The following is a 26863-nucleotide window of genomic DNA, read 5'->3' as shown; positions in this document are numbered from 1 at the left end:
AAACGACAAACAAGCGCTACTCTACACTGCTCAAAACTCGCGTTTGAATCGTCAGTGGCAAATCCTTTAAATATGAAAACGTACTTACAGGCTGCGAGTCAGCATTATTTGTCAGCATCATAGAATGTATAGGGTCAGCATGCGCGTCGAACGGGAAACGGGAACTGAATTCACCGGAACACCGGCATTGTAGGCTACTCTCCCAGGAAACAGTCCTCGTCCTCCGTAAAATGCAAATCAAAGTTACGTCTTCTTTCTTTGCGTGAACAGTTGGGCGGCGTTATGCAAATCTTCCCACACAGTGACGTAGACATGTGGGGGCGTGTTTAAACGAGGCATTTTAGGAGGGCGTGGACCAGTCTTAACTTTTATAAAGAATACCTCTTTGGGTTTGAGACTTTAGTCTTTGCACCTTTAGGAATCTTATCTATTCACGAACAGCTTGTAACACTCCAATGAGAAAGTAATACTTGAAATCGCATCATGTGACCCCTTTAATGTGTAATATTATATATAAAAATATGAAATCGTATATGTATATATATAGTTTTTTAAAATAATTAATAAATAATTCATTAACAATAAAATTGTTCAAAAATAAATCAAATTATATTAAGTTTATTATAGTAAATATAGATTTTATCTAGTGATGCTTAGTTTAGAGCTAAGCAGAACTAGAAAAATCTTTAACTTCATAAGTTTGGAGTGCAATCTTTATAAAATATTTTTTTAAATAATAAAAATAAAATGTAAAAAGTATATCAAATCATATAGTGTTTTTATATTGAATATATATTTTCCTAAGTATGTTTCTTTACAAATGTCATGGAAAAGTCATTGATTGCAGAATGGTCTTTCTGCATTTTGTTAAAGAAAAGTGTTTTGTTTCTCCCTGTAGAAAATTGATGCCCAGGCGATTGAGGAGTTCTACGGATTAACCTCGGAAATTTCCAAGAACTCGGAGTCCGGGTACATCCTGTTTTACCAGTCCAGAGACTGAGAGAGGCCAGAGTGGCGTCCCCTTACGGACACCTGTGCAGCAGGCGTGCCTGTACCTAGAACCCTGCTACATCCCACCTGCGCAGGTTCTTACTGCAGCGACGTCGCACACACACCCCACCACACCCGTCCAAGCCCACCTTCGCCGGTCTCCACGCAGCAGTAATGTTGGATGCAATGCAGTCGCAAGGCCTTTTGAACGTTGTTTGTCAGTTGTATTTACGTTGTGGGAGCGTTTCATCACTCGTGTTCAGTCCTTTACCGTGGAGAGAATGTCTTTAATGTAACAGACTGTATGATACGACCGGGATTTGCATTCAACTTTCATGCTGCGACCTTTTGATTCCTGTGGCTGTGAGGAGGCTGAAGACTAGTGCATGGGGAAAGCGGGTGTGTTTATTATAATGGTGGGGAGGGTCTAAACGCTCCGGGTGCGGGGCATTGCGGGTTATGTATTTCTACCTTGTACAGAGTGATATTTGTATAAATATTATGAGAATTATAATAATATTACTGATATAGCCAAAAAAGAGGATAGAACCAGAAAAGATGTATAACACTATGGTGCACTTTTGATACAGTTTTGTAGATGTTGGAAGGTTAATGTGAGGGTTTGCTTGAGATGGCCTGTTGTGAAATTATAATTTTCTGTTTTAAAGAAAAAGAAATAAAAGTGTATACACCAAGATAGGATGTATGCATGCAAGCATGTAAATACCAGCTATTAGCAGCCTACTGCGATTTGACAGGAGGCCATACAATCAAGTCTCTTAATTTTTTTTTTTTACTGTGCTGATGACTCATTCTTGGTCACTGTGGCCCCTCGGTGGCCGGTCAAGATGACTGCAAGATGGAGAATTGCATAACATCATTCTTTTTCACTGATTGCTTTCCTCTCATTCCAGCTTTGAAGGTTCTGTGTTGTTTTGCAACAATTCAGTTCATTTGCCAGCTTACTATTGCGTAAAATGTGGATGAATTCTTTTAAATTTGCATGAAAGTTTACATATATTTATTGACGCTCAAAAGCAATTCTCAAATCTGTCATTTGAGAGCCATATCGAGCCTAGTTTCAGACTGGAAAGGATTTTATCAGGCGTCATCACTGACTATGCAGTTTAGTCTGTGAGGAGGTGTGAGTCTGTCTGAAATAGAGGCATGGGGATGAAGGCTGCATGGGGTTAGAGGATGGAGGAGAGAGGGAAGATAGTGGGGGAAGTGGGTGACACAGATGAGCGTGCTGTTAATAGCACATGCCAAGAATAGCTCTCAAAGGGGAGCAACACAATGTGCATCTTTCCAGAAAGATGCAGTCTGAATGTCAGATGCTATAGATAAATGGGTCTCATCCTACACAGATGCAGTACCTTCTTGGTATTTTGAAATGGGTGCTTTTTCTATTTTGAAAAGGTGGTTTTTAAGTGAATTAAGATTTTAAACGCTCTATCGGACAAAGGATGTCTTTGTAGTGTTAATATATTGCATTTTGCCAAGTCGAGCTAAATTTAAACATTGCAATTAGCATGTTTTAGTGCTTTCAAAAGAGTAACAGGGTTTGGCTTTACAGTTAATTTAACCATTACCAGACTTTTGCTCAAGGTCATGGCTCTACAAGGTGTTTATTAATTATTATAATAATTACTGTTAATAATTAGTTATTGAATATTTAAAATCATTCTCCTACTTAAAAAAAAAAAAAAAGATAAAAAGGTACAGTGATTAAAAAGAGATGCCCTTTAAAAGTTCACATCTTGTTTTTAGTTTTTTTCTATTTTAATGGAATACATCATTTTAATAATGTTAGGGATTATGCATAACCTGGGGACACATTTAAAAAAAAATAATTATATTCAAATAAATGATAAATTATACATTTTAATATAATAGATAGATAGATGATAGATAATTTCTATAGCATATTTTTTTAAATAAAATACTATGTTATCTATATATAAGAGAGTATATGAAAATAAATGCATGTAGGTCCACCCCTAAATAAAACCGTCATTGTGGCATAAGCACACAATGTACGAAAACATACGAATGAGATTTTATGAATTCATAAGAATTAGCCACCAATTCGCCTAAGCATAAATTAGTTACGAAATGCCACATGATTGTGTTGCAACCTTGGTGTTGAGGACTGGACAAAAAGGCATCATTGGTGTTAACGAATTTAGAAAAAGAAATAAAAATAGTAATTTTTATTATTAAAAAATACGTTATTTTCTCTTTATGTGTCGGTCGTTTACTTTCCGAGGCGAGCAGCAGGTAAATAGGTGTCGGGACCTTCTGCTCTGGGAAGGAAAGCTCACCCCTCCCAGCGCCTCGCGCAGCCACAGTCGGTGGCGATGCTCGTGCAGACGGCGAAGAGCCGCTAGTGCTGCTGGATGTAACGATTCTCCGGTCCGGCATCACAGCATCCGATTCCCCCATCCGTCCGCGCGGCGCTGCGCCTGTGAACAGCGCTGCCATCAAATACCATGGAAAGACGAGGACGCAAAAACATTTAAACAGGCGCCTCTCCTCCGAAAGACAAGGTAGGGAAGCCTCCAGATGGGGAGTGAATGGGGACCGGCCGGGTATATTTGAAATCAGTCTGGTTTGCATTTTACAACACATAAATGATTTTATAGAGCAAGAGCTTAAGCATTATTATTATAAAGCTAAAAGGGCTGAGAGGAATTAATGTGTGCATCCAGGTGCTTGCAGTGAAGATGTGCTTTAGGAGTCCATATCTGATGCTGGTGCAGGGGTGCTTTTATAAGCAGTGGAACCCGCCTTTATTTTATACCAGCACTCATCAGGGCCCTCCCTTTCTTTCTGATTCTCCACCATTGTACTGTTCGCTATGATTCAAAATTATCTCAATAATAGCAGGTTCCTATATCCACTAAATACAAGTGAGGTAAATGTGTTTAATTTTTCTTAATTTGATTCTTTGTTCTGCACAAAAGAACACAGAACAGAGAGGAAATGCATTGTAGTGAACAATGGCTTTCGTGATTATTATTGGCTAATTTTCCAGTCATTTCTGTTACAAGAGATTATTATAACTGCCTAATGTTTTCTTGTATGCTTAATTACCATGCACTGTGAAAATGTAATGGGAAAAGAAGGCAATAATTCTACAGTAAAGAATCAAGACCCGTCAATTGGTTATCCTATTTTCCACATACCGTAAAAATTATATTATATTTATAGATAAAAATACATGTAATTCTGCAGTAAAATATTGAAAAAGTAAAAAGTATGAGTCAATTTACAATCTACTGAGAAAATGTTCATTGTACTTATGACAATGTGTATATTTTTATGGTATTTTAAAATGTTTATTTATTTATTGTAATTCACAGGAACAGAGGCATTCCCAGAATTCACTGCACAAACCATGACCTGTTTCTATTTTATTCAAAAAGGTGTTTTTTAGCAGTTATGTACAGCATTGTTTTATGTTGCATTTATGCATAAATATTATATTTATATAAATAATAGTTTAAATAATTAAATTATGTATTAAAAGTACAGAATTTAATCAGAGAAACTTTAAAATGGTCACCAAAATGCTATTCCATAATGTTTGTAACATTGTCAGTTTTTTTTTTCTTCACAGTCAAGTTTTCGCAACCACTGCTGCTATTTTATAAATGTAATATTTAAAGGGAAAGTCCACCCCAAAAAATTTAAAACAAAGAAATTTATTTACTCATTCTCATGTTTTTCCAAACCTGTATGACTCCTTCTTCTGTAAAACATAAAAAGATAGTATGAATGTTAACTAAAAAGTTTCAATTCCCATTGACTTCCATTATATGGACAAAAAATACAATGGGAGTCAATGGGAACCGAAACTGGTTATCAACATTCTTCCAGATATCTTCTTTTGTGTTCTGTCATACAGGTTTGGAATGACATGAGGGTCAGTAAATGATCATTGAATTTTCAGTTTTGTGTGAACTATCCCTTGAACACACACACACACACACACACACAAAATGTATAATGGAGTATATACTCATATTTATTTATTTATTTGCAAACAAAAGTAGTGGATTAATTTGTCTTTTTTCTTTAGACTAACTATACACCTCATTATGTTTTTCTATGTGTGCCATTTTAGACGGGAGGCAGAATGAGTGAAGAGGTGCCAGTTTCTCCCAGCTGGCTGGCTCAAGAACCCAGCTGGGGCAGCAGCGGTGCGGGGAGCATAGAAAACATCACCGTCGGAACATACCCACCTGCGGTTGTCCTGCCGGCGAGGCCACCCGCTGAGCTGTTGGTAAACCCGTGGGACATCGTGCTGTGCTCATCTGGCACCCTTATAGCCTGCGAGAATGCCCTGGTGGTTTTGGTCATCTGGCAGAACCCGGCACTGCGCGCCCCAATGTTTTTGCTGATCGGCAGCCTAGCTCTAGCTGACTTATTGGCCGGTTTAGGGTTAGTCCTGCATTTTACCTTTGCTTACCTGCTACGATCTGACTCGGCACAGCTGCTGACTGTAGGTCTGGTGGTGGCGTCCTTCTCAGCATCTGTTTTTAGCCTGCTAGCTGTTACCATTGACCGCTACCTGTCATTGTACTACGCCCTCACCTACAACTCGGAGCGAACGGCCGCGTTCACGTACACCATGCTGGTGCTTCTATGGGGAGTATCGTTATGTTTGGGTTTGCTGCCGGTGACCGGTGTGAACTGCCTGGGCCAGGAGGCGAACTGCAGTGTGGTTTGGCCCCTAACAAAAAACAACGTAGCCGTTCTGTCCATCTCCTTCCTTCTGCTGTTCGGCCTCATGCTTCAGCTCTACGTGCAGATCTGTAAAATTGTCATGCGGCATGCGCACCAAATCGCCCTCCAACACCACTTTTTAGCCGCAAGCCCTCACTATGTCACAACGCGGAAAGGTGTATCCACCCTGGCGATCATTCTGGGCACATTCGCCGCTTGCTGGATGCCATTTACCGTTTACTCGCTAATAGCCGATTATACATACCCGCCCCTTTACACGTATGCCACCCTGGTTCCCGCCACCTACAACTCGGTCATCAACCCCGTAATTTACGCCTTCCGCAATCAAGAGATCCAGAAAGCTTTGTGGCTGGTGTGCTGTGGATGTATCCCTGCCAGCGTGGCCCAGCGGGCACGGACCCCCAGCGATGTCTGATGTACCTAGGGAATTACACAGGCCAGAGAATCCCCCAATCCCTGGGACGAGAAGGGGCGTGCGTGTCACCCGTTTATGTCTTCCCCTACTTGTTATGTGACAACCACTGCCACACAATCTTTGCCTGATCCCACTCCAACCAGCTGACACACCCTTTCCAGGAAAAAAAGGGGTGCAAACGGATGCTGTGTGGCAGGCAGCTGTAGATATCTTGTATATATATATGCCTTTGCATTTTTGTGCTTGTTTTGGCTTGGCCACAGCGACAGCCCCCTGTTGCACGGGCTGTGAGGGAGAAGGAGGATGCGGGGCAGCACGAGACGGTCCTCTTGACTGGATCCTGAAGCTCATTCATCTCGTCCTGCTGTTGCTGCATTCAAGAACGTGCGCTGAACGTTAAGTAACCGCTGTGTGCTAAAAGTAGACTAGGTGCTCGGTGATCTGCGCCTTGTGTCCTCCAAAGAAACCTACCACGTGAAAGAGGTGCGCACTCTCTCTTCTGTTTGATTTAAATCTCATCCCAAGCGTGGCCGAATGTAAAATGTCCTCCAAAGCAGAAAACCACGAAGAGCTAACTACAATCTCAGAACGAGAACCACTCTATAAATAACCGAACCCATTGATGCTTTTACTTTGGTTTAGAACGGAAGTCGAACTGTCTCTGCATTCTCTTCCATAAATGCGGGATCAAAGCGACTGGGAGAAAATGTATGTATGTTCATTTAAAGAGCCCCCTGTGAATAGAGTCTCACTTCAAAGAACTGTTGAGTACAAAACGTGCATTAAGTGGCTGAGAATTTTGATAGGTTTGTTTATATGCAACGACATGGAGGATGGAACCGAATGTATTTTCTATTGATTTGCTTTTAATTTGCATTGTCTGAACGCTCTGAATAGAGCACTGCTCCATTTATTATGTTCAGCTGGTAATTACTACTGGATATGGGATAGCTGTCACACAATGGCAGTTCACAGCATTTTGCTTGAAATTTACATGTATTGCATTGCATTTGCAACATTGAGATAAATTAATTAGAGATATTTAGTTTGAAACTTGAGTGAATCTTGTCAACAACATGTCTGGATCATTTCATCCAAAAATCGAGGAAAAAAAATTGCACTTTGACATTATTTTCACAAAAAAACGATTCATATAAATTTAAATTCCAAAAACAACAACAACCTTGAAAAATGTATCATGATTTCCACAAAAATATTAAGCAGCAGAACACTATTTCAGCAGTTTTCAACATTGCTAATAATAAGAAATAACATATGACATTTATATGAGACATATATCTAAAATATTTTTGTATGAATTATATAGTATGTATTATATATAATATTATATAATACATAATCTAATTATATAATTTATTATATAATTATAAAATATTAGTTTTCTTATAATTAATAGATTAATAAGGTTAGGGTGTAAAAATGGACTTATCTAGCATGGAAGGCCAACATTTTTTCTTTATGCAAAGTATCTTTTTTCTTTTGATCTTGGGGTGAAATGTGACCTGGACAAGATTTCATGAGATTCACCCTTGATAAATGATATTCTGAAATGATGAAACTGTTAAAAGATATGCCAGCCAAGCTACACTTCCACTCTCAAATGAGCCTTCCATAGATTTACATTCACCTTGATTGGTAGTAAACTGGTGAATCTCCTCAAATGGTCCACACGACACGATTATAATTAATAGAACAGCTGGCCTCTCAGACCTGGCAAATGTCAGATGAGGGAGAATGTTATGAAATCTATCTTCTCGAACCTTCATCACAACTGAGGCTGGAGTCATGCTATATTGTGAGCTGAAGTTCACTCCTGCTTTTTACCTTACGCCCTCCAAATGCCAACTAGCCACTATTTATTTCAGTGCTGTGGCAGAATCCATCAGCAAGCAATAACTACGGACTGAGCGTTTCATCAAATTATAGCAATACTCTGGCAGCAATAACAGCCATGCCCAAGCAAAACCAACACCTCAGCTAGCCGGAAAAATAAATCCACAAAAAACCCACCACAAAAATACGAGTGGGTTCCAAGAACGACTGACAACTGTACTTATTTCGACATCATCCGAATGATATTAATGAATTTGGGATTAGAAAAAAACAGAAACTGGACAGATGTCCCAATCCCTGTAAACATGTATCTCACAGCCTTGTGTTCTCTCGTCCAGAAAGTGACTGTGCCTGCGGTCATTTACGGTATCTAACTATGAATGAAATCTCTCTGTACACTCAATGTGACCTACTCTGCAGTATGCATTTGCTTTTGCGAACCTTAGAGATGTTTATAATGTGTGAGGAATGTGGTGTAAGGTGTGACTGTCGGTGCATGGCCGCGCGTGTGCGTGTACGTGTGAACGCATGCATATATGTTCGTATCTCCAGGGACAATGATGTAGTTGGGGTAATAATGTATATTCCCCATAGACCTGCATGGGCTAGAGTGGCAACCAGTCTTCCCATCGCACCTTCTTTACATCGTGCCTGCGGGTCGGACACACCCTCGTGACCTTTTTTGCCTGAGTGACTTCTATACGATTCCACTGAAACAGCACATGTGCGGTAGCGAGCAGGTATGCAAGTTTTAATAGGGCTTAGCATGGAGGCAATGACCGGTCTGTTGCAGGCCTCGACTGACTTTTGAGGAATAATTTATTTTGCTATATTCATCGAAAGTCTCTATTTTCCCCCCTCAGTCTGGATTCTCTTGGAATTCCTGAGATTTTATTTTGTATTCTGATGCGCTGTATGGTCTCTTCTGAATGTATCGACAAAGACATTCTTATCGTTGCTATGGCTGATCGTCTTGATCCTGTAAATAAGGCATGAGACTTTAAAGGGGGCATGATGGCAACTCTCACCTGATGTCATGGAGTGATGTGGTGATGACATATTTTTGTAACCTGAAAGTTAGCATCACCCTGGTTTCCAGTCACAAAATACCAATAGGAACTTTCCAGTGGGTTTTGGATTATTGCAGAAAATAAGCTCTGTGACCAACAAAAATCCTGATAATCATCATTATAATCTTATATCTTAAATATGGTGCTACCCTGACTAGTGACTAGACTAGAATAGTTTGCAAGAGCGCGATTATAAATCCTTTTAGGCTGTAACAGAGAACTAAAAGCAAACTACTAGTAGATGAATTTACCTGTTTGGCGTGATGTCATTTAAAGCAACTGTATGTAGTTTTGTGTATTTTTGCGACTTTTGGAGCCCCACAGTTAAGTGAGTGGAATTCATCGTAAATATATCACTGTGGCAATAACAATGGCTAGCGGTTTAAGTGCATTTGTTGCTGTCTTAAAGCAATCCACCCTTTTCACTGAAATTCGCCTAAACATACTCCAGATGTTTGGCTTTTTAGAATGATTTTGAAACTGATATTTCAAGGTCAAAAACACCACCAACAACTACAAACATACATACAGTTTCTTTAAAGTCCACTGAAAGTCCCATTTAGCTTCTTGTTAGCAACCAGCTTTTTCTAGACAAGTAAAAGCTTTAAAACATTACAAGGGGGTTTTATTGATGTATTTTATTTTGTTGAATAAAACGTGAAAATATCTTGAGCTTGTGTTAATCACAGACCTTATTTCAGGCATTGACCCACTGACTTCAGAACAATCAAACCAGAAATATTCAAACTCTTATTTCCGGTTAAGGCCTACAAAAATATGTCATTCCAGCAATGCTCTATCTGAAACAGTAAACCAGTTGAGCCACATTCCAGTGTCTCCTATTGCCTGGGCATGCTTGTCTACAGTGGATTGAGAGGGTTAATGCTTGATGCGCAGCCGTTTGGTCAGAAATGACCGAGGGATTATCGCGGTGGCTTTTGATGTTTAGGCCTCTGCCTAAAACATCATATCTCCATCTGTTTTTGAAAAGAGCTTTGTAAAATGATGTTATCATGCTTTGTGCCTGGTCTCTGATGGATTTTCCACATGCAGATGGACGTTTGGCTATTGAATCTTTGATTTAAATAGACTTGTATTCAACTGTAGATGACTGTGCTCTGTAATCCAATGTAAGAGCTTGGAAATGTCAAACCGAAGGGCAAAAAAGGGCTCGGATGGGAGTCTGTCTCCTATTCTGTTTTATTTGAATAGGAAAGAAGAGAAAATCATGTCTGGTTTGGTGTCTTGTGAGCAAACTTTCTACATTTACACTAAGATTCAGACTTGTTCTGTACTTTATTTAGTTACTAGAATCAAAATCTTGGAACAATCTGAGGGGCAGTCGGGTGCATCGGTTTCAGCATCTTGTGTACACGTATGTGTAGTTTTAACTGTGAAATGCACTTTATTTTTTTTATGAGAAAAGGCACAACAAATTACTTATCTGCAAAACAATATTATAAAAATTATAATCAACATGCACTAATTAACATTGTAAGACATTGTGTTAACGTGTTGTATATTTTTCCAAGGTGTTGGTTGTATACTTTTATTGCTTTGGTTAGTTTAATGAACTGAGAGATCTTGTTAATTTTGTATTAAAAAGAATGTGCTGTGCATTAAAAATATCCTTGCCTGGGTTTATTCACACTCGCACATCATTTGGCCGAATGCCTCAAATCCACTGTTGCCATGGCGATTCCCAGTCTCAGCTGTACTGTTTCCATAGAGACAGGAGTCTCGGAATCAAAACTGTCCTGTTTCCATGACGAAGGCACTCAGGGGCAGGAACAGAGAGCGTTTTAATGTGATTTGTCGCATTTATATTGTGGCAACTGCCACACATGCACGCAAAAACCAGACACCACTGATCGAACACATTTCAGGTAGTTTAATCAAATCACTTAGGTCAGTTCAGACAAATATAATTACTGACCGGTATGTTTCTCAACATACATAGAAACTTTCATGCAGAAACCTCTGACCTCAACATGCTTATTTATCTGTAGTTTGAGTTGCTATTCACTACATACATTATGTCCATATCATTTATTAACAAGTGTTGCATTAAAAAGCATTAGAAAAATGTAAAAAGCATCATACGTGGGGTAGTTGAGGGAAAAAATTTACTATTTTATTATTTCATAATACAGACGGCCTATCACACTTTTATTAAAATGCATACTGTACAAGATCATTGTGTGCATGGGAAATGCAATGCTAACATTCGCAGGTGAATTAGAGAGTGAGTGTCTGTGAATTTTGTGCATTAGTGTTGTTTTAGTCAGACCAGTCATTGTCCTCAAGCTCAGATTCGTCCTCAGAGTCACTGTATTCCACAGCGATGCGGCGAGACAAGATAGTTGCGACGTCATTGCCCACCGGCTCACGTTTCGCCTGCTGCTCCTGCTGCTCCTGAACTTTTTTCAGCTGGATACCTGCAGTTCAAACAAAAAACTCATAAAAACTCATTCATTTTCAATGAGAGATGAACAATAGTGGGGCTATGCGATGCAATGTGGGCGTCTCTGGCAACTCAACAAAGTTTACGGAAGTTTAACTTCATGCAAATGAGTGAATCAGTGGAGCTCACATGATCTGTCTCCTGTGAGATACTGTAGTTAAGTGTAGGAGGAGAAGTTAAAGTTACAGGAAGCGATTTCACTGCTCTATATGATTTGTTTCTGCCCCCATTCTGGGATATAATAAGAAAAGGATGCGTGGAAAACAGAAATTGTCAGCAATTTGATTCATGCATTGATTGTTCGTCTTGTTCACAATGTGATGCATTATGCACTGCTGTAATTTATATAAAACACTTCAAAAATTGTTCAAAAGTTCAGGGTCAGTTAAAAAATTTTTTTTTTAAGAAATGAATTATGTCAGCAAGGAAGCATTTAATTGACTAAAAGTGACAGTAAAGATTCAGACATTTTTTTTTTGAACTTTCAATTCATCAAAAATGCTTGAAAACCCCCCTGAAAAACGTATCACAGTTACCATAAAAATATTAAGCAGCACAACTTTTTTTCAACGTTTTCAACATTAATAATAATAAGAAGAAATGTTTCTTGTGTACCAAATCAGTATATTAGAATGATTTCTGAAGAATGGAGCAATGGCTGCTGATTATATACTGAAATAGTAAACAGGTATTTTAAATTATATATATATATATATATAAAAATCTACCCATGGTCAAAAACAAGATGTTTATGTTTTGCGAGTGAGAAATGCTTATATTCATAACCTAAACACACTACGTACCCATTCTTATAGCTGCCAGCAGGTCACTGCGGACATCATTTGTAGGCTGGGCCTCATTAGGCACAGAGGGTCGTTTGGGAGTGATGGATTGGGCTGCACTGGGAGGAGGGGTGGGGGCTACTGGTGGAGGAGGGGCAGCCATTGGTCCAGAGGTAGGTGGAATGGGTGGGGCATAGCCAGCAACTGCTCCCATTGGTCCTAGATGGCCTGGAGGTGGGACCGGTCCCATAGCAAAAGCAGTTTGCGCTGATGGGATAATGGCTGGTGGTGGAGGCAGCGGCCCAGAATTCATGTAATCCACACTGTCAAGAGAGGAAGGAAATTAAATCATGCTTTTTTATGTCATGCAACATAAACTGATGCTATATAAATTCAAACATGCATAGTAAAATCATGAATGCTTGTCACAAACATGTTGACCATTAGGTGGCAGAATTTACATGTATACAATATAGAGCAGGGATTTTCAAACTTTCTGATGCAGGGTTAACTAAAACTAAAAATTAACTGAAAACCATTCAAAAAACATTTTTGTTATGTGAAATAAAATATATGTCTACTGAAATAGTTGCCAAGGCAACATTTCTCATTTTAATTTAGTTCAACTTCATGTACTAAAATAATTAAAATTAAATCAAAATTAATAAAAACTGCATAGACCTATAAAAAGCAAAAGCTACTAAAAATGACAAAAACCACAACAAAATGACTATAATTTGAACTAAATTAAAATGAAAACAGAAATATAATTTCTATAATTGTTTTAATTTTTTATAATATTATTATATTAGAGAGACGACATATTAACAAAATGAAATAACTGGCTTTTATATTTAAATACTCAATATTTTATTTTATAAAATATTTACTATGTTATCATTATTATAATTAGATTAGACTAGATATATATTGTAATGTAATATATGTGTGTAATATAATATATATATATATATATATATATATATATATATGTAATATAATATACAAATATAATTTATATTTATATATTTTAAAAATTTATTTGCAAAACTAATGCAACATTTTATAAAATATTGTATGATACTATTTAAAATAATTCATTAATTCTGAAAAATTCTATCTTATCATTTCTGAATCATTAGAAACTAATATAATGTAATAGTTATATTATCAAATTTGGTAAATCTAAAAAAAAAATAATAATAAAATAAAACAAACAACTATAATTAATAGCTTGAGTTCACACATTAATTTTGACAGCCCTAAAAAATACATCTTGTAAAAATTTCTCTCTCTATCAAATTTTCCGTAGACCCCTAGCACCCCTGTGGTTTGAAACCCCCTGGTATAGATAAACTGATTTTTATGACGTATATCTCATGAAAAGTCCAACAAGTGTGATCCAACAATCATGTTTGTAAATCTCTAAACAAATCTGATAAATATTACAGAACATGCTTGAGCATGTTTTAGAATCAACTGTTCCAATTTGGTTTACAATGAAATGATTAATCTAAATAAAAATGACAAACCTGTAGTCGACAGGTGGGAGGGTCACAGAGCCATTAATTGTGTTTGATGCTGGTGGAGGAGGCGGAGCATGGTGCGGACGACCCAGTGTGCCAGAACGGTATGCCATAGACCCTCCCCGGTAATCCTGCTCCATGGTCATGTGGCTATGAGCTGACAGGGCCGCCATACTGGGTGGAGGCCCTGAGTAAGTGTGGGCGTGACCAGCATGGTTGGCCATGGAGAGATAACCATGATCTGCATGATCTCCATGAGACCTGCATGAATTATGAATCAGATTAGATGAAACGGAGTTTATATATGTGCACTCAAGTGCATGTAGTCTGTGTTACCTGTGCTCTGGGGACATGGTGCCCTCCGTGGAGCCTCCTCTGTGCACAGTGTGGGAATGTCGATGGTCAGGTCTCAGTTCTTTATCGAAGGCCATCATGTTCCATTCCTGTCTGCGGTTTCTTGCTTTACGCACCTTCTTCACCTCTCTCTGCAGCGTGCCGTCCACACATCGCCTCTGCTCCTGTCGCAAAGTATCAAGTCACAAAGAGATGTTCAATTATCACATATGACTATTATACTATGTATAATCACGTTCAGCAAAATGCTGCATAATGGGACACAATCACAGCTAGTCAGAACATATTTTATGTTTAATATACATTTATGTGGAGTGGGAAGTTTGAAAAATGATATTTCAACATACAGTACCAGTAAGTTTGGGGTCAGTATTTATTTATTTTTTTTTTTCAGACATGTTGGTGTTATATCTTTCACTTGGATGTTAGATGTTGCACTGAGTAAATAAAGCTGGATAAAACAAAAACTGTGGCCGTCTTCATTTCAGGCTGCAAAGCAACAAAATGTGATTATTTTAAAGGGAGGTGATTTTTTTCTATACCCACTGTAAATATTTTTGAAGGAAGTCTCTTATGCTCATCAAGGCTGCATTTGTTTGATCAAAAACAATTGTTGTGAAATATTATTACAACTTAAATGAGCTGTTTTCTATTTAAATACATGTGTAATATAATATATATATATATATATATATATATATATATATGTAATATAATATACAAATATAATTTATATTTATATATTTTAAAAATTTATTTGCAAAACTAATGCAACATTTTATAAAATATTGTATGATACTATTTAAAATAATTCATTAATTCTGAAAAATTCTATCTTATCATTTCTGAATCATTAGAAACTAATATAATGTAATAGTTATATTATCAAATTTGGTAAATCTAAAAAAAAAATAATAATAAAATAAAACAAACAACTATAATTAATAGCTTGAGTTCACACATTAATTTTGACAGCCCTAAAAAATACATCTTGTAAAAATTTCTCTCTCTATCAAATTTTCCGTAGACCCCTAGCACCCCTGTGGTTTGAAACCCCCTGGTATAGATAAACTGATTTTTATGACGTATATCTCATGAAAAGTCCAACAAGTGTGATCCAACAATCATGTTTGTAAATCTCTAAACAAATCTGATAAATATTACAGAACATGCTTGAGCATGTTTTAGAATCAACTGTTCCAATTTGGTTTACAATGAAATGATTAATCTAAATAAAAATGACAAACCTGTAGTCGACAGGTGGGAGGGTCACAGAGCCATTAATTGTGTTTGATGCTGGTGGAGGAGGCGGAGCATGGTGCGGACGACCCAGTGTGCCAGAACGGTAAGCCATAGACCCTCCCCGGTAATCCTGCTCCATGGTCATGTGGCTATGAGCTGACAGGGCCGCCATACTGGGTGGAGGCCCTGAGTAAGTGTGGGCGTGACCAGCATGGTTGGCCATGGAGAGATAACCATGATCTGCATGATCTCCATGAGACCTGCATGAATTATGAATCAGATTAGATGAAACGGAGTTTATATATGTGCACTCAAGTGCATGTAGTCTGTGTTACCTGTGCTCTGGGGACATGGTGCCCTCCGTGGAGCCTCCTCTGTGCACAGTGTGGGAATGTCGATGGTCAGGTCTCAGTTCTTTATCGAAGGCCATCATGTTCCATTCCTGTCTGCGGTTTCTTGCTTTACGCACCTTCTTCACCTCTCTCTGCAGCGTGCCGTCCACACATCGCCTCTGCTCCTGTCGCAAAGTATCAAGTCACAAAGAGATGTTCAATTATCACATATGACTATTATACTATGTATAATCACGTTCAGCAAAATGCTGCATAATGGGACACAATCACAGCTAGTCAGAACATATTTTATGTTTAATATACATTTATGTGGAGTGGGAAGTTTGAAAAATGATATTTCAACATACAGTACCAGTAAGTTTGGGGTCAGTATTTATTTATTTTTTTTTTTCAGACATGTTGGTGTTATATCTTTCACTTGGATGTTAGATGTTGCACTGAGTAAATAAAGCTGGATAAAACAAAAACTGTGGCCGTCTTCATTTCAGGCTGCAAAGCAACAAAATGTGATTATTTTAAAGGGAGGTGATTTTTTTCTATACCCACTGTAAATATTTTTGAAGGAAGTCTCTTATGCTCATCAAGGCTGCATTTGTTTGATCAAAAACAATTGTTGTGAAATATTATTACAACTTAAATGAGCTGTTTTCTATTTAAATACATTTTAAAAAAATGTATTTTATTCCTGTGAAGGCAAAGCTGAATTTTCAGCAGCCATTAGTGTTACATGATCCTACATGAGCTGATTTGTTGCTCAGTAAACATTTCTTATTTTATTAATGTTGAAAACAGTTGTGCTGCTTAATGATTTCTTCGATGAATAGAAGTTCAAAAGAACAACATTTATTTGATATATTTTTTTAACATTATAAATGTCGTTACTGTCACTTTTAATCATTTTAATGCATCCTTGCTGAATAAAAGTATTAAAAAAATCTTGACCTCAAACTTTTGAGTGTTAGTGTACGTGGGGAAAAGAAGGGAAAAGAAAGAAAGAAAGAAAGAACCTTCTGTCGTCTCTTCTCTTTCCTCTTGTCTTCTGTGTCCTGTAGCATCTTCTCCTTCCACAGGTCAAAGAAGTAGGAGGGGTCAGTGTAGAACTTCAGCCCTTCTTTATCATCATCTCTATGGCAAAAAAAAAAAAAACATTTAATTTTCCTGATTGATTTTTATTATTAAAAGCTATTTAAAAAAAATAACTCTCAATTAATCTCTCTCAAAAAAAAAAAGAAAAAAAAAAAAGAGCGTAATAAATTTGGCTTCAGATACATTTATGTAACCGTTCCCATTCAAAAAGCCAGTTGCAGGATTGCTTTTATGGACCTCTTCAGATGAGAAAAGGACTTTAAAAGCATTTTAATGCATTTTTCTGACTGGCTGCTTTTCCAAAAGTGCTATTAATTGGCCATTCATCATTTATGCAAAATCACCAACAACTTTGTAAACCACATTCAGTTGAACAGACACTGCGCAGCCACTGTCCCTCCACACATTCTGCATTAGATCTGTTTAAGTATTCATGAGTGGCCCACATTCTCTACCTTGAGAACTAGTGCTCACATGAACTACATCTGCCAGCTCATCACTGCTCTATATTCCTTAAAAAGACTTCAGAAGAAAATACTTCCATACATTCATTTATGTTCATGCACTAAATTGGTCAATTTTTTTATACATACTTCTAATACCTATTATTTGGGGAAAGCATTAATACTTAATTTATTTCTGGAATATTCAATGGTATTTTCTAACCAGACAAATCTGTCAAGGCAGTAAAAGAATAATGTATACGTTTTAGGTTTAAGCAAGCTTAGGTTTTAGGGATTAAATGAAATGCTGTATCAGAGCTGCTTTGCTTGCTCTTGTTTTCTGATGACTGTGCATAGAAATAAACACAGCTGGCTATATATGATTGATTACATAGACGGAGAAAAGACCAATAACAATTTAATATACAAATATACAAAGATTGAATGCCAAACTTTTATATAATTATAATTCATAAAGATTGAATGAATAATAAAATGTATTATAATGTTGTTGTTGTTATTGGTAATAAATTAATCATTTCAAATAAATTTAAAGTCAATAAAATAAAAATAATTTTTAAAATTCTATCAATGTAAGTTAATTACACAAATGTTAAGAACTGTATTACAAGTTTATAAAATCATAAGGGATAATTATAGGTCAATACACATTGACAGCCAATAGATTACAGTACTTCACTTCTCAGACATTCCTTGACAAGACAAATGGCGATTAAACATGTTTAGTTAGGTGAAAACTATCGCCGACCAATGGCAACAGACACAGACAGGGATAACAAAACCCGACAAAACCCAATAAACGTGTCTGTTGCCGTTTGTCCGCATGTGTTGGCGAGGTGTGAATTGAAAATTTTTTTAAAAACTGACTGAACACCAAAGACTGATGTTATCTGCAAAACAAAGTTTGAGCAGAGTTTGAATGCATGTCAAATTATTTAGTATTATTTATTTAAACAACTTAATAATCATATTTCCACAATATAAGAGATCTCAGGTTTTACTGTGCTTGTGGTGACATTTGGTTCCCCAAAAGCTGACCCAAACATGTGCACATACCTGTAGGGTGAGAGAATATTAAGAGGAGGTGGTTTATCACTCAAGTTGTACATCTCCATCACTGGGTTTGGTACGCTGCTCTTAGACACCACCTGCTGGTCCTGTATCGTGGAGCTTTTAAGAGAGAGAGAGAGAGAGAGAGATTGATTACACCTGCCCTCCAGATTGTGTAAAGTAAACTCCAGTATTGATCCTTTAATTGAAAAAAGAGATGTGAGTGCATGCTTTGGTGTGGGTAATAGAGGAACGTAAAAGAGATGCATGAAATTTTTGCATTATTTATTTTTTTGTCGATTTTCGGTTTGCAGGGATACGGTGGTATTGATCTCACACTGGAGCTATGTAACCTCAGAGATTTGTTTTTGGGACAAATTGAGATGCCGATGGTCACCGTGTATTGAGGAATGATCCTGAGCCCTTATTTCCCAGAAACAGACTCACCCTCCTCAACCGTTGAGTCCAGCTGGGTGACCTTGATGGCAAGACGGTCAATCCGATCCTGCAGAGAGTTCGTCCGCAAATAGAACATATTTGCCTCATTGAAGAGCTCTCCGAATATGTCTTCAGCATGTTTACCTTTCAAATAAGAGGAGAATAAGACAACGTTTCATTTGTGAGAAAAAAAGATGAAGACAAAAAAGAAGGAATATATATTATTTAATATGAATATCTTTAATATATATTTTCAGCTCAAAATCTTTATTGACACTTTTTTCACCTTGGTAAACGAGTCCACAAACTTTCAATAAAACTTTATTAGGGGCAAAATTGTTTGTTATGGTGGAAATGACATGACAACAGCGGCACCACTGTAATTTGTGTAAATATGTACTTGAATAATTTCCACACAAAATATTTAATTTTTACTCTCTTTAAATTATTATGGCTTTTAAAATGTAACAATTTACATGCTTATAATGTTTTTGCTTATATTTTAAAACTGAAACTGTAAGTTTGAGACAAAATAACATATATGAAAGCAAAAATGACTCATGGTAAAATTTTCAAAGATTAAAAAAAGTTTTAATATGACACTAATTTTAATAACTAAAGAAATATTAATTATAATATAATTACAATATATTAAATAATTATAATATAATTACAATATGTTAAATATATATCAATATATACTATTATAATTCTAATTATTATGGTAACACTAGTGTGATTATTTTAAAGGGGGGTGATTCTTTTCTATACCCACTGTATTCATTAACTTAAAAATGATTAATCAACACCATACATTACCTAGCTATATTAAAATAATTTCTTTTGTATTAAAATCTGGGGTTTCACATACACAACATTCAGAAAATACAGGGCATTAAGGACAGAAAATATAAATAAGCTATGTTTACATTCTGCGGCTGTTCAAAACATGCACTGTAAAAACAAAAATCGGTGGAAAAACGGATAATGTCTTGAAAACCCTAAAATACACAACACAATGCAATGTGTAATTCAAAATACAGGGTGAAACACCTGTGAAAAATCATATTAATACAGTACATTGGGCCGTATTTTTACAAACTTTTCTCTGAAGTGTGGTGGAGAAACGTTAAAAAAGAAAAACACAAAGAACACACTTCATTTTTATTATCTCAACTGAAGCTATTAATAACTGCGTGTAAAACAAAAGCACACAGGAAAATATTTACAGGAAGGAAGAGTGTCTGTTCCTTACAAATTCCTGGCCTATGACCCAGCGCGCGCACACACACCTATATATATTTACCACAGATCACGCACTTACACTCGTTTCCAGTACTACACCCACCAACACATGAAAAGCATGTTTCCAGACATGCAGACGCTATTTTTGTCACACGCACAAATTGTCTACAGCTCTGCCTTCAAGTCCAGTGGGCTGTCATTTATATTTAATCCACACAGCTGCTACTGAAAGGCCCTCTCCTTCTACAGGCATCCACTGAACACCACTAGCAGAGGCACAGTAAAGACACTTGAGGGGATTTCAGGGGTCAGCTGGGGAGTTATGGAACAGAACAGGTGGATGGAAAAAAACAACAGAGGATGGATGGATGGGCAAATCAGTAGCTGGATACACAGCGAGAGACTTTTTCAAGATAATGGTCTTATGTAATGTAGTCGGAGGGTCCCATGAGTCAAGAGGAATTATTATTAAGGAGATTCTCTCTAGCATTGTGAGCTGAAGATACCACTGGACCACTGAATTATAGAGCACACAGAATGGAAAAACAAACCAAATGTCTAAATGAAAAAGAAATGGAAGTTTTAGAGTAATGTAAGGACGTGTAGTAAAAGCAACAAGATTTTTACATTTTTTCTATAGAAAATGTGAGGGCGAAACTAGTCACCATGTGTGGTGAATGGTTGCCATGGCATTGATATGTCGTTGCTATGGTGTTCTGAGTGGTTGCTAGGGTGTTTCTTGTTGGCTTAATGACAACCACCAAATGATCTAGCACAGGGCTGTCCAAACTCGGTCCTGGAGGGCCGGTGTCCTGCAGAGTTTAGCTCCAACTTGCCTCAACACACCTGACTGGAAGTTTCTATGCCTAGTAAGAGCTTGATTAGCTGGTTCAGGTGTGTTTAATTAGGGTTGGAGCTAAACTCTCCAGGACACCGGCCCTCCAGGACCGAGTTTGGACAGCCCTGATCTAGCACAACGTTTGGGACAAAATAACTAAGAAATGTCCACAAATGTTAACAATTCCCTTTTGGGAGAAAAATTTAAAAACATAAAGACAATAAATGACATATTTATGTATATTACCGTTTAAAAGTTTGGGGTCAGTAAGATTTTTTACTTATTTTATTTTTATACATTTTTATTCAGCAAGAATGTGCTAAAATTGATCAAAAGTCACAGTAAAGACTTTTACATTACAGACTGTGTCATGCCACAAAATATTTCTATTTCAAATAAATGTTGTTCTTTTAAACTTTCCAATAATCAAAGAATCTTGAAAAACAATTGTTTACACACAAAATATTAAGCAGACAAACCATTTTCAACATTGATAATAGTAATAAATGTTTCTTGAGCAGCAAACCAGCATATTAGAATGATTTCTGAAAGACACTGAAGACTGGAGAAATGATGCTGAAAATTCAGCTTTGCCATCACAAGAATAAATTACATTTTAAAATAAATGAAAATATAAAACATTTTCTGAAAATATTTTGTATATTATTGTTTTTACTGTATTTCTGATCAAATAAATGCAGCCTTGGTGAGCACTTCCTTCAAAAACATTGGAAAATCTTACAGACACCAGTATACTAGATGTATTATCAAAAGTTTTGACAGAACGAGCCGTGCTGGAAGCCATTGTAAAAATTCTTATAAAGGCACACCTTTCATATTAGTACAGCAAAAAGAAAAGAAAAGTAAAAACAGTCATTGTAACGCAACTTTAGTGGCTCATTGTTTAACTTTGGGTTAGGATTAGTCCTTACTAATGCTAATTAGCTTCGATCAACAACAATAGAAGCTAAAAGTCCCAAATTAGCCAGGTAAAGGTTTGTGTTAAAGAAACAAAGTGACTGAGTAACTTACTGAGACTGCTGAGTTGGCGTATGATGGCAGAGAGTGTGTTGTTCATCACACAATCCAGCTCGCTGCCGATGCCCTCCGGTAGCACCCCGCGGCACAGGTGCCTGGGCTCAATGTTTCTCTTCACCAGCGGCATGACTGCTGCCCCTTATACAGCCACAGCACACTCTACCTGCCCAGACAAAACACAAACACTGTATTTAAAAACACACACATGTGCACAGACTACAGCTGAAGCATGAAGGCAAGGTCCATTAATCATGTTTACTCAGTTTTCAACTGTATTTGGATGAAGCTCATATTATATAACAGACACCCACACATTGAGAGAAAGTGAATGTTCAAATGAAACTGGGACAGCTGGAGATCAGGAAAAGGGAACGGAGTTACTCAGGTTTTGGTTAACCCTCTTACACTGTTCAAAACCCATACTGACCGCTGACTCCGAAATCACACTCCTAACGTTCAGCACAAATGAAGCTCAATCCATTCCAACACAAACGGAAACACAGACTATAACTCCCTTCACAAGCAGCTTAGTGTGGAAGGATTAGAAAGCATTAAGAAAAGAAGATACCGTCAAAGTAATCCTGTTCATCATCTGAGCTGCCCAGCTGTCAACAAGAGATGCAAACTGATCATTTGCTTCAAGGAAACAGATGACATTCTAATCATTAGTCTACTGAATTCAAGGGTTTGCATGTTGATGTGTGACAATCAGGAAACACAATAATATTATTCCTCTATGCTTACATTTCAGTTTTTTATTAACAAAATCTACAATAAAAACATTATTTTAATTGATTATAGGGTTACATAATCTAGCTTTAAAATTGTAATAATTATTTGTTCTTGAAAATGTTTGGAATATTATATTTAATATCATACTGAATTATTTTGAGTCAAAACTCAAATATGATCATTTCAGAATTAGATACACTACATTTTTTTTCTTAAGCAACAAATCAGCATATTAGAATGATTTCTGAAGGATCATGTGAGACTAATGACTGGAGTAATTCAATTTTGCCATCACAGAATAATTTGCATTATAAAATAACTTTAACAGCAATTTGAAATTGTAGTCATATTTCACAATGTTACTGTTTTATTGCATTTTTCATCAAATAAATGCAGCCTTGGTGATAATAAGAGACTTCTTTCAAAACACTAAAAAATGTTTACAATCTACATTAAATATAATACAATATGAGTTTCTTTGTTTCCCCATATTTTTCATTCTTATTCATTATTTATATTTTCCCCATATTTCCCATATATTGGACATCTTTACATCATAAAAAATATGTAAAAAGGGTATTAAACAGAGCCAGAATAATAATAATACTAATAAAAAAATATTTGATTTACTGAATAAGAAGCAAAGTAATGTAAATATTGTCTTCTGTGTAGTTATTTATGTTATATACAGTCTATTTACTGATGTGACTGATGTAAAATATTGCTTGACATGCAAAACTGTCAAACCATATTTTATAATATTATCCATATTATAACTGTTTTATGACAGTTTGCTTCTTTACGTCTATGTATGAGACAAATATTGTGCATTTCCATGTGCAAAGTTTCTCATCCCTCCACATAAGTAGCCTAACTAAGCCATGTCATCTGGTTCAACTGACACCATGACAGAATGCTCCCATCTGTGAAAGAATAACCCCCACAATGATTGGCCAGCTGAGAGGCCATCTGCTGTGTGATTGGCTAAGGGGGTGGGGGGAGCTGAAAGTCAAAGATTATGGACAAGAACAAAGGGATGGTGGGACAGCATCTCAGAGGTCATCTTATCTGCCTGTTTCCCTGCTTCCTGTTTTCCAGCTCCACACCCAGCTCTCTGCTTCCTGATCCTCTCTGTGTCACATCTCCAACTTCCTGTCGTCCCAAACAGCCAGAACAATGATGCAGTAGGGGTGTAAAGCAATTTCATTTGCACACAATCACAACACTTAAATAACTACTATGTAACCGCTTATTTCCTCTCATATCCCGCTTGTACAATCTAAACATAACTATGAATGCAACTTCTGTCTACTCCCTGAAACCAGGCCCACATGGAATCCACTGACTTTTTCACCTTTTCTATGCTGATTTTGTAGGAAGATCTGCGGAATTTCATCAAATGTGGTTTATATATGGTAAAATATGTGCTGAAAGGCAGCTAAAAGCATTATCAAATTAGCCAAAACATTCAATAAATGTACACGCAACATTATGAATGACAGAATTACATGAAATTGATTTTTTCATGTTTATATGTTTATAAATTATAGATAAGTTGCAGCTGAAAGGCAACTAAAGACATTATTAACTTAGCCAAAACATTTAATTAACGTAAACATTGTGAATGGCATAATTCTGTAAAAGATGGATTCATATTTGGGAAAATCTGAATTATGTAAAATAGATTTATAAAAGGTAAAATGTGTTAAATGCAGTTGAAAGGCTGCTTAAAGCATTAACGAACTGGTCAAAAATGTAACAAACATAAATGCAACACTGAGAATGACTGAATTCCACAAAATATATTTAAATATGGCCAAATTTGCGGAATTACATAAATTAGATTCACACATGGTCACATATATCTCAAAGGCAAATAGGCTAAATGTATTATTAAATTAGCCAAAACATTTAATAAACATTCACGCAACACTGTGAATGATGGGTATTTAAATTCTATGGACGGTTTGTTTCACGTGGACCTGCACATAACACACGCAGAAACGGAACAACGGTTGTGTAATACATTTATAAGAACTGTAGTTTGTTGCCATTTACCATAGTAACATCATGCAAGTGGTCACAAAGTCCATTGTTCTTACACACCGCCTGCCAAAGCTGTCCACTTCCCATTTAAAAGTGAAAACGATAAACAAACTGCCTCAAGCTACCACCTAATGAGACCTGAACTTCACTGCAAATATGCCATCATCAGGCCTCACACATGCACTAAGACACTGCTGTTGTTGTAGTCTAATGAGGTACATGTCTGTGAGTGTTGTAATATGTTCTTTAAGCACACCAACTCTCTACGGCATTGTAATTCTGCAGCGCACGGCAGTATGGACACAACCCACACTAATTACATAGTGCATTGAATCAAGACTGCGCCGGGAGGGGGGCCAGAGTCACAGAGGAGACAAAGAAATGGGAATGTGAGTCTCAGTGGCACGAAAAGCAGTTTGTGAGATAGTTAAGACAAGAAAGTGAACTGTTCTGGCTGGGAAGAACAGAAAACGTACTTAACCCCCGCCAACCCCACCCCTCTCTCTTCTTCAAATAAAAGAAGCACTCCTGGCTCGCTCTCCTTTTCAGTGGCCTTCTTTTTCCATAAGTCTGTGCCTACTGCAAAAAACACACACATGAAGAACACTTCAGTCAGACAAAATACAACCTACCATCTTCAAAAAATGCCAAAGAGAGTGTATAACCAGAAGCAGACACTTTGAGATGCTGGAATAACAGGTAAACATACAAAATAATTAGGGTGCATCACAGCTGTTTACAGCCCCATCAGTGCTGCTGTCAGGCTCAGCAGTCGATCAGACCCATCCCGTGACCACAGGAGGCCACATCCTGTCCAAACTAACGAGGGAGACACGCATTCACTCCCTAAACGCTCTTTGAAACGCAGAAAAGACAGGATGGCAACGCTTGAGCTATTCTGGAGTACAGCGCATCTCTGCGCGTAAGACTACATTAATATTTCAATACGGATCACGCCACGCATGATGATGATGAAGGCTTGTGAATGTCACGAGCCAGTTGCTCTGAGATTTCTGCAAACCCGTGCGTAAGCGTGGATTTATCTTAAAAACAATAGATGCATATATTATTTGAACACTTTCGGGATGAATTCATTACGTTTTCGGGTTTGGTAATCACTAAACAGTTAAAAATGCAAAGTTGCGAAATTCTGTTATGTATTATATTCTTTGATAACAGTTTACGAAAAGAGTACTTTCAGTCTTAACTGATTGAAAATATAGAAACTTTTTTGATTTACTCTTCTTAGGAGGACATATTGTATTATAAGGCATGCAGCGCTTGTTATTGTAACAATAGTAACATTATTATTAATATAACAGAATAAAAAAATAAATAAAACATCAACAATTATAAAATCGACATAATCTCGCCATTAATTACAAATAAATAAACAAGAATCAAAATAAACTCCCCACTAGAAACCATTTCCAGTTCCATTTATTATATAAAGCGCGATAAACAGTAAATATAACAAGTGTAATATGACAAAATAACTACATTAGCGAAAATAAGTAAATGTATGATGCTTACCAAAAGTGAATTTTGTTGAAAATAATATTCGCTCACATGTCCAGGTTTTCAGAGGTCCGGATTGCCATCCTGTGTCTCCATCGGTCCATCTGACCATTCCAAACAATCCGCTTGGGGCGGGGCATATTGGGTTGTTTGCACCAATCAGCGTTTTAGAATAGGAATTTAACGCGCTACCATTTGTCACAATCAGCCTATCAGATGAGAGGCTGGGGATGATTGACAGAGATTTCCCGGTTATTAAACGATAGGGCGGCTGTGTGAGGGCGGGCTTTATTTGGGTATTTTAGCTGGGCTTTAAACACACAACAGCTAAAATACTTAATAAAACTTAGGCTATTTCTTATAAAAGCAAAGATAGAATTGAAGACACCCTAAACAGTATAGGGTATAAAATAGGACATGGAACAGCAAATGGTCCACTGTCCATGGGTAGTAGGGGTCAAAGATAGAATTGAAGACACCCTAAACAGTATAGGGTATAAAATAGGGCATGGAACAGCAAATGGTCCACTCCATGGGTAGTAGGGGAGTGTTGATTGAAAATGTTGATTGTTACCAAAACTGGGACAATATGTCTGAAGTTCGTAT

At 37.0% G+C, this 26863-nt stretch overlaps 3 protein-coding genes across 3 annotated transcripts in view; 2 read left to right on the top strand and 1 right to left on the bottom strand.

The window, feature by feature from the left end:
• Positions 1 to 1750, top strand: part of LOC107701680 (ubiquitin carboxyl-terminal hydrolase 12A) — an 8762-nt gene extending 7012 nt beyond the window's left edge. Inside the window, exon 10 of the mRNA XM_016503741.1 lies at positions 899 to 1750. Within this exon, the coding sequence (XP_016359227.1) occupies positions 899 to 1000 (102 nt within the window). The 3' untranslated portion in view covers positions 1001 to 1750. The remainder of the gene's footprint in view (positions 1 to 898) is intronic.
• Positions 1751 to 3451: 1701 nt separating this feature from the next.
• Positions 3452 to 6930, top strand: LOC107701646 (G-protein coupled receptor 12-like). Its single transcript, XM_016503683.1, has 2 exons — positions 3452 to 3539; positions 5120 to 6930. Exon 2 carries the CDS (start codon positions 5132 to 5134, stop codon positions 6155 to 6157), a length of 1026 nt encoding a protein of 341 aa, XP_016359169.1. The 5' UTR covers positions 3452 to 3539; positions 5120 to 5131; the 3' UTR covers positions 6158 to 6930.
• Positions 6931 to 11356: 4426 nt separating this feature from the next.
• On the bottom strand, positions 11357 to 26385 carry LOC107701678 (wiskott-Aldrich syndrome protein family member 3-like). Its single transcript, XM_016503740.1, has 9 exons — positions 26273 to 26385; positions 21956 to 22124; positions 18846 to 18984; positions 18409 to 18561; positions 16810 to 16927; positions 15785 to 15966; positions 15455 to 15709; positions 12349 to 12650; positions 11357 to 11519 (listed from the first exon to the last, which is right to left on the bottom strand). The coding sequence occupies exons 2-9, from the start codon at positions 22086 to 22088 to the stop codon at positions 11362 to 11364; spliced, it is 1440 nt and encodes a 479-aa protein (XP_016359226.1). The 5' UTR covers positions 22089 to 22124; positions 26273 to 26385; the 3' UTR covers positions 11357 to 11361.
• Positions 26386 to 26863: the final 478 nt, after the last annotated feature.

The sequence above is a fragment of the Sinocyclocheilus anshuiensis genome, unplaced genomic scaffold, assembly GCF_001515605.1.
Source record: "Sinocyclocheilus anshuiensis isolate Anshui unplaced genomic scaffold, SAMN03320099.WGS_v1.1 scaffold1626, whole genome shotgun sequence".
Classification (NCBI taxonomy): Eukaryota; Metazoa; Chordata; class Actinopteri; order Cypriniformes; family Cyprinidae; genus Sinocyclocheilus; species Sinocyclocheilus anshuiensis.
The sequence above is the reverse complement of the archived record's forward strand: the minus strand, read 5'-3'. Positions and strand labels throughout refer to the sequence as shown.

What these genes read in the sequence shown, in the direction of transcription:
- LOC107701646 (XM_016503683.1), top strand. Translation starts at nt 5,132, where the DNA reads ATGAGTGAAGAGGTGCCAGTTTCTCCCAGCTGGCTGGCTCAAGAACCC.
- LOC107701678 (XM_016503740.1), bottom strand. Translation starts at nt 22,088, where the DNA reads ATGCCGCTGGTGAAGAGAAACATTGAGCCCAGGCACCTGTGCCGCGGG. An exon ending in AATATTCTCTCACCCTACAG is followed by an intron (nt 16,928 to 18,408) that starts GTATGTGCACAT and finishes TTTTTGCCATAG; the next exon opens with AGATGATGATAAAGAAGGGC. An exon ending in GCTGGCAGCTATAAGAATGG is followed by an intron (nt 11,520 to 12,348) that starts GTACGTAGTGTG and finishes TTTGAACTGCAG; the next exon opens with GTATCCAGCTGAAAAAAGTT.